The sequence below is a fragment of the Thamnophis sirtalis genome, unplaced genomic scaffold, assembly GCF_051295495.1.
Source record: "Thamnophis sirtalis isolate CommonGarterSnake01/CBP01778 unplaced genomic scaffold, rThaSir2_p1.2 scaffold_11, whole genome shotgun sequence".
Classification (NCBI taxonomy): domain Eukaryota; kingdom Metazoa; phylum Chordata; class Lepidosauria; order Squamata; family Natricidae; genus Thamnophis; species Thamnophis sirtalis.
This window is the reverse complement of record NW_028261391.1, coordinates 55130365-55142368: the sequence shown is the minus strand read 5'-3', so window position 1 is coordinate 55142368 and position 12004 is coordinate 55130365. Positions and strand designations below refer to the sequence as shown.

The 12004-nt window shown below is 37.2% G+C and overlaps 1 protein-coding gene across 2 annotated transcripts in view; it reads right to left on the bottom strand.

Moving 5' to 3' along the window:
* Positions 1-12004, bottom strand: part of ACSL5 (acyl-CoA synthetase long chain family member 5) — a 33570-nt gene that overhangs the window by 3298 nt on the left and 18268 nt on the right. For both annotated transcript variants that reach the window (XM_014060283.2, XM_014060282.2), the window contains exons 8-19: positions 11008-11040; positions 10857-10908; positions 10280-10353; positions 10072-10149; positions 9080-9214; positions 4276-4410; positions 3831-3926; positions 2969-3041; positions 2618-2706; positions 2412-2528; positions 1112-1255; positions 767-868 (exon numbers count right to left, since the gene is read on the bottom strand). In XM_014060283.2, coding sequence (XP_013915758.2) covers positions 767-868; positions 1112-1255; positions 2412-2528; positions 2618-2706; positions 2969-3041; positions 3831-3926; positions 4276-4410; positions 9080-9214; positions 10072-10149; positions 10280-10353; positions 10857-10908; positions 11008-11040 — 1128 coding nt within the window. The remainder of the gene's footprint in view (positions 1-766; positions 869-1111; positions 1256-2411; positions 2529-2617; positions 2707-2968; positions 3042-3830; positions 3927-4275; positions 4411-9079; positions 9215-10071; positions 10150-10279; positions 10354-10856; positions 10909-11007; positions 11041-12004) is intronic.

Genomic DNA, 12004 nt, shown 5'->3' with positions numbered 1-12004 from the left:
CAAATATATAAAAACAATGCAAAGTGATATCAATATATAAACTACACATAAACTTTCAGTTCATTCTATAATGTCACTTTGGAATGCTAAATGTTGATTTAGAATCACTGTTCTATTGGACAGCCTTTTTTCTCCCATTTCTAGTTATTTTGTTTAAATTTAATCTGGCAACTAGACAATTTTTATGGCATAAATAAATGCAAAAGTCATAAGAGGTTCCTGTTCTGATTTGATAAGTAATGATATTTCAGGACATGCATTTTTTCCTACTATGTATACTGACACATTTTATACATTATGCTAAAGTGTGATAGTTTTCCTATTGAAACCACTGCTACAGTGGAGGTCTTTATAATGTGCTCATCCAAAATCAAATAACAATATTGTAGCTTGCATGACTTGTGAACCTAAATAACTAACACTTTATATAACATTTAATTATAGCAATAGCACTTAGACTTACATACTGCTTCATACTGCTTTTACAGCCCTCTCTAAGTGGTTTACAGAGTTAGCAAGTTGCCCCCAAAAATCCGGGTCCTCATTTTATCCACCTCGGAAGGATGGAAAGCTGAATCAACCTTGAGCATGATGAGGATCGAACCTCTGAACTGCAGCTAGCAGTCAGCTGAAGTAGCCTGCAATACTGCACTCAAACCACTGCGTCACTTCCGCTCTCTTTAAATTATAAAATTTAACTCAAACATTTTTATCTTACAAATTGTGGAATTTTTAATTCTTTATAAAGTAAAATGTATGTCCTTACTGAATTTTTGCAAAGATCTTCATATGAACCTTTTACTCCCAGGTTTTCTGCAAATGCTGGAAGAGTTTCTTCATCAGGAACTACTATACCCACCAAGAAAGACTGTTTCGGAAGCAATGGACATTCAAATTTTAGTCACTTAGAAAAGAAAGTATTTATCCTCAAGATATTCTCTGAAACATACAAAATCCCTCCTTTTGGGGGAAGAGATTTCATGTTTGGTTAAAATTTGTTTGAGCATGTCATTTATTTGAAAGCCATAATTAAAAATTGAAAAGTAATCTTGCAATGGAGAGAACAGCCTTTGGGAATCAAGGTAGAACTCCCAAAGGAACATGTTGTTACCTGAAGGCTATCTCCATGCACAAAGACTTGTGCTACAGAAGAACTTCTGATATAAATGTTTTCAATCTTTTCGGGTGCAACATATTCTCCTTGGGATAATTTGAAGATATTCTTCTTTCTGTCAATTATCTTCAATGCTTTATTCTACAAAAGAATGTAATAAAATGGGAATTGATAATTCATACAACATAAAAATGGAATCAATTACAGATGTTCTTACTGTGCCCTGTAACACTTGTGAGGAGCTTATTTTAATAATGATGGATGATTGCTTAATACCTGAAATTCAGGTTTTGTAACATGCAAGATTTAAAAGGTAATTACAATATCTAACCACTCACTCCCCGGCTTTTAAGGCTTCCAAAACCATTCCCAGTCAAAATTGGAAACTGATGACAGGGGTTTTTTTTGTTAAAGAGATTCCAGAAATTGATATTTTAGGCACTGGTTTTTTTGCATACCTTAAATGGCCACCAAATAGTTACTGCTTAATAGTTAATACAAGAAACCACTTAGCATGCAAAGAAAACAATCGCAAGATCAACCTGTGTTTGTTACATATATAGAGAACTTCAACTTGCAGTTACTGCTTTGCCATGCACAGCCTTCTGAGCCAGATTTCCAAACATTAAGTTAAGATGCCCTTTATTTTGGTCCGAATCAGTAATACATTGGGCCCTGATGACCTACAATTAACATTAAGGTGGGCACATTTATGTTATGTCATGATTTAATGTTTGAAATCTTCATATTGATCTTTAGTTGCCATACAAGTCTAGAAATTAACCATTATAAATAAGGTTGTGTTAAGGAATTTATTTTTCCCCTACAGTATACTGATATACTGATTACTAGGTCCTTGTCTCGACGGACAGAAAATGAAGAAAAAAATATACCAGCCAAAAATCTAATGAATTTGGGACATTAAATAAGGTAGGTATTCTTGAAATATATTCTGCCTTTCTACTTCAAGTCTTAACAAAAAATAAAAATAAAAATATTCAGGGATTTTTACAATCAAGAGGGTATGTATGTGTGTCATATTTCATTACATTAAATGTTGCTCCTATTTAAGGTCATCCATATTATTGTACAAACAGGAGGAAATATGAAGACTAAGCCTAACTTTGGTATTATCTCATTTTATCTTAAAATATTCCAAGTATAATAGTAATTCTTTTTGCAAAGCAACACTTTTAAGCACCTGAAAACCGCTTAAGATATATTTCCTATAACTTACTTGCTACAATTATTAACAGTACAACGTAGAAGCCAAAACATTCCATTATTAATTGCTTACCGGCAACCATTTTCCAATATCTCCAGTATGAAGCCATCCATCCTTATCTAGTGCTTCTGCTGTTTTCTCAGGGTCTTTCAGATAACCTTTGAATACATTTGTCCCTTTAATACACACCTATGAAATGTACACAGTGTTACTGTTCAATTGTTTTTGGTTCAAAAAGCTAAATTCAGATAATGTTATATTAGAAAAAATATACTTACTTCCCCTTCATTATTTGATGCAAAATAATTCATTTCTGGGACATCTTCCAATTTAATGATGTTGCAGGGTAGAGGAGGTCCAACATGACCTAAAGAACACAACCCAAAACAGTGTGACAATGTTTTTTGTGTGACTGGTGTTTTTTGTATAAATTTTGTAAAATTTATTAGAATAAGATTAAAAGAATTAAAAGGTGCAATTCCGAATGGAAATTCCTACACACGCTTAAACTAGAAGCAAACTTTAATATTATCGTCTGACCCTGATTTGAAAACCACCATAACTCATATATTTCCAAAATAATCTCCTCAATTCTAAATGATCCTAACATGAAAATTTAAGAAACCCACCTGCTTTCCAATCTCCAGGCATTGTGACTGTGCAGCCAGCTGAGCATTCTGTTTGACCATATGCCTCTACAATCTGATTAGGAAGAGAAAAGCTTGATTTATACAGTTCTTGAGATTCACTTGCAGTTCTGTGTTTTTAGCATAGATCATGACAAGATTGTTTTAATTACAGATTATTAAATCTCTGGCAGAAATTACTGTAACCCTATACTGACGAAATAAATGGTCCCATCTTCTGGTTGTGTTAACAACCATTAATAGTGTTATCTATGTCTGCTGCTGTGTATTTTAATTTTTGTGACTTTGATGACACTTTGCTTTCAATTGTTCACTGCCTGGAGTCATTTGCTGAGAAGGATGGTCATACAAATCAAATCAATGAAACAAGTGTAACAGTACTTCCATGGTAGTAGAAGCAGCAGTAAGAAAATGATTTTAGGTTTAAAAAAGGTAAATTTTCATCAAACTACAACTTTTCATTACCATTTTGGGGATATGGGAAAGGGGAGAAGCGAACCAACTTGTGCCTACTGCCCACTTATTTTTAGAGAGAAAAGCCAAGGAATTTGTGGCTTTTCATTGACTGCAATATTGATAGGCCTGTTTAAAAAAACAATAACTTAATAATACAGTTGCTCAACCCAACTCAATCCACAAGGTTATAAATTCACATATTTTTACAGTGCCAGTTCTGTGACAGTTCCATTAAAACAGAAGCATATAAACTTGAATAGTCCTGAATCCTGATCACTACCACCATTTCAGGTCAGTCATTGACTTACTGCCTTGTGCACCTCTTAGCCAGAGATCAGCTTTAACAGAACTGGAAAGCCAAGCCATCCCTTCAGAATTCTGCACTTACATGACAGCCAAAGACTCCTCTGAAGAACTGTAGGATAGGCGGAGATATTGGAGCAGCACCAGTTACCATTGCTTTCAGCTTTCCACCTGTCACTTCCTGTCCAGCAATAAAAAAGAATCAGGATGTCAAGCCACTTTGAAAGAAATAATAACATAAGTTTTATATAGCTTGCCTTGTATTTATTTACCTTGACAAAAGTATATTATATAATGTTCCACCTCCTCCCAAAGCACATTTTGCTTCTTCCTTTTTCATCCTGGTCAATTTTATTTTAATTGAACTTTTAATTTAAATTTTAAATTTAATGTCCCCATTTATTGCTTTAATGTTTTATATTGCATTTTAATTGGGTGATTATAAGTCACCTAGAGTTGCCTCTGGAAAGTTAGGTAACATATAAATTTAATAACAAATAGTTAAATAAAGTGTAAAGAGGAACATATACCTGAACTTTGCCGAATACTAGTTTGTCCCATATGCTATTGTTTCGGACAATGCCCTGCTTCACTTCAGCAAGTTTTCGGTTTAGAGCAACATTTAGCAGTAGTCGCTTGAATCTTGTTTGGGTACCACTTTGAATCTGCAAAATATTAGTTCACATAATGAGAAAGTCTACCTGATTTTCACAAAAATAAACTTGGTTCTTACTTTATGGTATGCATCAGGGGTGGGTTCTAGCTGGTGTTACTGCTGATTCACTCATGTGCACGCGCTAGATGTGTGCTGCATGTGCAAGCATAATTTAATGGAAATTGTACTGCGCATGCACAGAACTTCCAAAAAAGATGGCGGCGGCAACCAGGGAACCGGTTCACAGGCATGGCCAGCCTGGGTCGCTACCGGTTCTGCAACCCAGGCCAGCATACCACTACCAGTTCAGCTGAACCGATCTGAACCGGAAGAAACCCACCTCTGGTATGCATTGATATCAATGCTTCCCTACAACCAATTATTTTTCTAATCGGAATGGAATGTTGATACAGCTGACTGACAAATCCAGAGAATTGGTTAATTTGTCATTCATTTAAAACTGTGCTGCTGTATCAAGTGGTTGATTAAAAGTGATTAGAGAAAACCTGATCTGACTACAATACATCTAGTGTTATTTGAATGAACACCCTAAAGTATAATGTGCTTTGTTTGATTTATTGTACTTACAAATCTAACCACTGTAGTTTGCAAATAACTTTTGTATATTATTTAAAGCAAACTAGTTATGATTTATTTAACAACTCATCAGTAAAATATAGCTTAATTTGTGGTATGAACTCAATTAAGCAATGAATCTTATATTCTTCCTTTCTCACACCATTCCCCAAGAGCCCCTTAATTGTGGAGTCATTGGTGTTGTCTGAGCTTGGCTGTTTGTTTTCAAGTGTCTCATTACCCAAGTAACATCATCAATGCAAGTTTGCTCCTTGTTTGTACAAAGTCACTTGCCAGCCAGTGTTGGTGGAGTGTGGCTTTCTCATTGATAGTTCTTTGATTAGGGCATTGTTTTCTGCTTTTAACTTTAACTTTAACTTTAATAGGATTTGTATGCCGCCCACTCCTTTGGGACTCTGGGCGGCTCATAACAAAAACAAGATACATTAAAAGATACAATATTAAAATTAATACAACATCCATTTCACAAGTGGGGCTGGAAATTAATCAACAGCCCCAGGCCTGCCAGAATAGCCAGGTCTTGGTTGCTTTACGGAAGGCTGGGAGAGTGGTGAGTGTCCGGATCTCTGCGGGTAGCTCGTTCCACAAGGCCGGTGCAGCTACAGAGAAGGTCCTCCCTCGGGGAGCCGCCAGCTGGCATTGTCCGGTCGACGGCACCCGGAGGAGGGCCAACCTGTGTGATCTTATTGGTCGTTGGGAGGTGAATGGCAGGAGGCAGTCTCTCAGGTAGCCAGGTCCAATACCATGTAGGGCTTTAAAAGTAATGACTAGCACCTTGAAGTGGGTCTGGAGACCGATGAGAAGCCAGTGCAGCTCACGGAGGATAGGTGTAACATGGGTGTATCTAGGTACACCCATTATCACTTGCATGGCTGCATTCTGGATCAGCTGTAGTCTTCGGACACTCTTCAGGGGCAGCCCCATGTAGAGTGTGTTACAGTAATCCAGTCTTGAGGTGATGAGGGCATAGGTGACCATTCGAAGTGCCTCCCGGTCCAGATAGGGTCGCAACTGGTGCACCAGGTGAACCTGGGCAAAGGCCCCCCTGGTCACAGCCGACAAATGGTGTTCTAATATCAGCTGTGGGTCCAGGAGGACACCCAAATTGTGAGGTCTCTCCAAGGGACAAATAACTTCGCGCCCCAGGCTAAGAGGTGGAATGTCAGGACCATCCTTGGGAGGCAACATCAATAGCCACTCAGTCTTCTCTGGATTGAGTGCAAGCTTGTTCGCTCCCATCCAGACCCTGACAGCCTCCAGGCACTGGCACATCACTTCAACTGCTTCACTGAGTTGGCACGGGGCGGACAGATACAATTAAGTATCATCCACATATTGATGATATTTAATCCCGTGCCGGCGTATGATCTCACCCAGTGGCTTCATGTAGATATTGAACAGGAGGGGGGATAGGACCGAACCCTGCGGCACCCCATATTTGAGGGGCCTAGGGGTCGATCTCTGTCCCCCAACCAACACCGACTGCGACCTGTCCGAGAGGTAGAAGGAGAACCACCTTAGAACGGTGCCTCCCACTCCCACCTCCCATAACTGTCACAGAAGGATACCATGGTCGATGGCATTGAAGGCCGCTGAGAGGTCAAGAAGCACTAGGATAGAGGAATGACCTCTATCCCTGGCCCGTCAGAGATCATCGGTCAGCGCGACCAAAGCAGTTTCAGTGCCATAACCAGGCCTGAAACCCGACTGAAAGGGATCCAGATAATCTGTTTCATCCAAGGCGCGTCCGAGTTGAAAGGCCACCACCTTCTCAACAACCTTCCCCACGAATGGGAGGTTGGAGACTGGACGATAGTTGTTCAAATTGGCTGGATCCAGGGAAGGTTTCTTAAGGAGGGGTCTCACCACCACATCCTTTAGGGGGTGCGGGAAAGATCCCTCCCGAAGAGAGGTGTTAACAATCCTCTGGAGCCAGCCATGTGTCACCTCCCTGCTGGCCGAGACCAGCCAGGAGGGACACGGATCCAGTAAACAGGTGGAGGCACTCACCGCTCCCATGGCCTTGTCCACTTCCTCAGGAGTGACAAGTTGAAACTCCCTCCATAAAATCCGATCAGGACCTTGATTGTTTGTCTGGTGTTTATCTAAGGTGACCAGATGTCCCGATTTCAGTGGGACAGTCACGCTTTATAACAATTTGTCCCATGTCCCGGGGCGTTTTTAAAAAGTCCCGATTTTCTGGCTTCATGTTGAAAGCCCAGTGGATTTGCTTAAGAAATCCTAACCGGGGCAAGACAAAAGACACTCTGTCTAACTAACCTCTCTCTCAGTAATTTCATTAAAGATATTAAAACGTTAAAGCAACAAAACGGACCCCCCCGCCGCCCCTTTTACCTCATTTTATAAGAAAAAATGACCAACTACCATAGAGCTCCAGGAAATGCTTGGCTAGAGAAGCCGCGAGTGTTACTTCCTGGATTTTCCGGAGGGGAGGGGCACGGAGGTTGGAGGTCGGCTCGTGTGGAAAAAAATGGTGACAAAGTTTCTTTGAAAAATATTTCCCTGACTAATTTCACCATTTTAATTTGCTCAGTTCTTTGTATTAACATCTATATCATTCTGGATTGACTTGGAGTGTTCACTTGTGCCTGCTGGTAAGTGAACTGGGTTTTTTTCTTTTATTTTTTAATGTATTTTAAAACAATATTTTATTTATTGTGCATAGGATTTTTTTAAATAGTTTTATTCTGTGTGGATTCTTTTTTTAAATTGTCTTAGACTATTTAAAAAAAGATTCTATCCAAAATACAAAATACCAGCTGCAGTTATTCACTTAAGAACTGTGGCAAGAAAGGTGGTATAGTGACCAAAGTTACAATGGCATTGAAAAAAGTGACTGATGACCATTTTTCACACTTAGCGACCATTTTCACACTTAGCGACTGTTGCAGCATCCTCATGGTCACGCGATCAAAATTTTGATGTTTGGCAAGAGTTACAATTTATATTTGTAAATTGTAGTTATGTTGAAAAAAAATTACAATACTATTTTTGCGTTATATGAAAATTTTTGTTGCTCCATATAAAATTTTTAATCAAGCCCCACCCCCCTCCCATTCAAAGGTGTCCCTCTTTACCAATCTGAAAATCTGGTCACCTTATGTTTATCCCTGCTTATCTGGGCATTGGTTGCTGGGGAGCATGTGTTCTGTCTTTTTTGTTTTTTTCTTAGCCTTTTACTGTCCCTCCAAATGATATGTAAATATCATTTATCACTATATGTAATGGATAATTTGTCCAATAGCAATCTTCCAGGCATTCCCTAACATTTTTGAATTTAGTTAGTCTACTTTAGTCTAGGATGCTCACAGATTCCCAACTGAAATTATGGCTGAGTCTGGTTCTGAGTCTGGTTCTGAGTCTTCATTATGAGATGAAGGAGGTTTCATTGCATCTTCTGATTGCTAGTTGATGTTTCATGCATATTCTCTTTCTTTTTCTGTTCTCTGTTCTTTTTTATTATTTCTGTATATCAGAGTAATATTTTGGGTTGTATTCATGAGACTGCTATGGTTTCTAGAAGTTGTATTACAATCTCTGCTGTAAATCTTGAGATTGGGGATCCTCTGATTTGTTAGTGTATTTGTCTATCAAACTGAAAGTAGGTACAGAGGCAAAGGTTGATAAATACATTTTTTCCAGCAACCAACCCCCAGATCAGCAGGGATTAACAGCAGACAATCAATCAATCAATAATATCCTACCTAAAGAAGTAACAAGGAGAAAATCACATCTACCAATATTGGCAGGCTCCTGTATTTAAACAGAGAGCAAACTTCACACTCACTAGCATTGATAGTGTTACCTAGTCCAGTAATAAAATGTCTGTAAGCAAACAACCAAGATCAGAGAGCACCAAGGATTTCATAGCTAATACCTAAGCGACATATTCTCTTCTAACTCCTTAATTCTCTAAAGCAGATTTTTGGTGGTAACAACAGATAAAATATGCTTCTATTTCTGTCAATGCATGGTTATCATGGCATATAAACTTAAACATATTTGTTAATAACTGTAGCTGTTTAAGGGAAGATGGTTTTGTATCAGAACACACTTTTTACCTTGTCATACATCCTATTGAGCAGCCGGGGCACTACTGGAAATAGTGTTGGCTTCAGTGCTTTCATGTCATCTACAAGAAGTTTTATATCACCTTGGAAGAATCCCACTTTTCCTCCAATGCTGTACACTGTAGTCTAGAAGGCAATGAGAGAATTGAGTTCAACCTTCTGCAAATCTATACATTCCCATATTGTAAGAGTTATCTGATATCCAGAAATCAGATTAGATAGAGCTGACATGATTAGAGAGAAAATGAGACTACTGATTATAATCACAACAAAGAGAATGAATAGGAAACCACTTTCAGATCATACAGATTAAAGGTGTGACTCTAACAGTTCAATCATTCCCATATATATAGAAAGAACTAGTTTTGCTCTTCTTGTAACCAAGGGACCTAATCTACATAAAAGTATCACATGTTTGGTAATAAGGGCAAACCATAAATTAAAAGGGAGGAGATTTCAAAGTATTTCTAGCAAGACTACAATAGTCTTGTTTCCTATGCGATCTGCCTTATAACTCACAAGATTCCTTTTTATTGCCATGTACAAGTATACATCTGAACTAGACTGTGTTGTTTCTTTGTGTCATATAATATATGTGGGTATAGGCATAATATTTATTTAGTTAGTTATTTAGTTATATATTGAAAGTGATGATCCTTTGAGAGCTGTATGCAACAAAATTTCATTTTAATGTATACCAATTAGCATTTAAAGTGACAATAAAGTTATTCTAAATTGTAAATGACATATATTGCCTAAATTAATCCACATAAGAGTTTTTAAAAATCAAGAAAAAGCATGATATACAGTGGGTCTGCAAGGAATGATCCAAAAATGTAACGGAGTCAATATGAGAGCCACAACAATGCAGTTGAAATTCTGCTATTTATGTGTGCTAAGTATGCAGGCCACTGTAAAAATGTGCAGAGCTTTGATTTATGGAAAAACACAACTTAGAAAATACAATTTAGAAAGGCATTTACCTGCACTACTCTTTCAAACATATGAGCTAGAGGAAGGTATGATATGGTTACATCTGATGAATCAAAATCAGTACTTTTCTGGGGAAAGAAAAAAAAATCAATAGTTGGGATCATAGTGCTGGTTAGTTCAGTTGTTGTAAAATGACAACAAAAGTTGTCCTTCTAAAATTCATGAACTGACAAGAGTTAAAAACATATTACAACTTACTTCTATGATCTTCAGGAAGGAAGCAGAATTTGCAACAATATTTCCATGTGTTAGCAAAGCTCCTTTAGGGTTACCTAAAAATATATTTGGGACAAATATCTTTACAGCCTTCTCTAAAGGGTTTATGGCATATTGCCCCTAACAATCTAGGCCCTCAGTTTACTGCGACAATTTGCTATTCAAAGGGTCAAAACCAACAATTATGTGATACCTTTCAAAGGTATATATAGTGATAGCCTTTCAAAATCTAAATAAATAGCATCAACAATTCTGATCCAGATTGAAAGGACAAAACTAAACAACAGATTAAGAGTACACACATTACTTCTGTTAAGAAACCTTTGAAAGACATGCATCTTTTCTGAATTCCAGTAATTAACATACAATCATGGTGAAAGACTTGGTTTAAGATACATCTGACTTGGCAGAATTCATTTTTGCCCTTTGAATCTCAGTGCATCCATAAAAGCTATATTGGAAGCATTTTTGTTCAATCAGTAAATATATTATTATATTTAGGTCAAATATTCTTTAAATAAATAAGAGATCTGGCCTAATATTCCTTCAAATTACCCACCTGTTGTGCCACTTGTGAAACAAACAACACAAAGATCATCTGGTTTGGGAGGCTGAAATGAGATAACAATTTAATCCAAAGGGGTATTTAATATTACACCTGGTCATAAGTGGACAAAAATTGATAAGTGAAGGGAAAAATTAGTACTTACAACTGGTTTGCTATAATTGTCTTTTCCTAGTGCCTGTATGGAAAAGGAGGAAAAACTACACTTGAAGAAACTTTGGAAAAATATTTTCAATGACATTTTCCTAAATAACTAAATTTCCAAATTGATAACTTGTTATATCTAAATGTGGGGAGACTCAGGACCAATAAAATATAGATAGTCCTCCACTTATAACCATTCATTTAATAATTGTTCACAGCTACAGCAACACTGAAAAAATAACTTATGGCCAGTTTTCATACATATGACTTGCAGTATCCCTGAAGTCACATGATCAAACTTAGGATGCTTGGCAACATATTGTCCTGGGATTGTCATTTGCAACCTTCCTAGGAAGCTTTTGACAAACCAAGTCAATAGAAGAAGCCAGATTCACTAATGACTGCATTTAACAACTGTAGTGATTTTCTTAATAATGATCAAAAAGGTCATAAAAGGCACTGGTCACTTAACAACTGACTTGCTTAGCGATTGAAGTTTTGGACTCAATTGTCATCCAAAATTGAGGACTACCCACAGTTTATTACATAAAGCAAACTTGAATTATATAATTCAGTGCTGGGGAATATGGTGGCCTACCAATATAGACTATTGTAAAACAGCTGGAGATAATAATTAACAACTATACCATCAATGGCATGTTTCCTAAATGTGACACATTAGAAATAGTAGAAGAGATATACCATTCCATCTACTTTTGCCAGTTTCTCCAAAAGACCTCTGTGTGACACAAAATCATGGATTAAAAGGCTGTATACCTAATAAGGTGTTCTTCTTATATAAAAGTGTAAAGAGCTAGAGATATTTTTTAATATTAAAGTCATGGTAGAATTGACTTCAAGGTGACACGTTCATTTAATTTACCCTTCTATGAAGCTTCTATTCTGGGAGAATCATAGCTATTAAGAATCAATACAATATAATGTAGTGTTTTATTTGATATTGCAAGGCAAAATAGAGAGGAATGACTGTATGATAT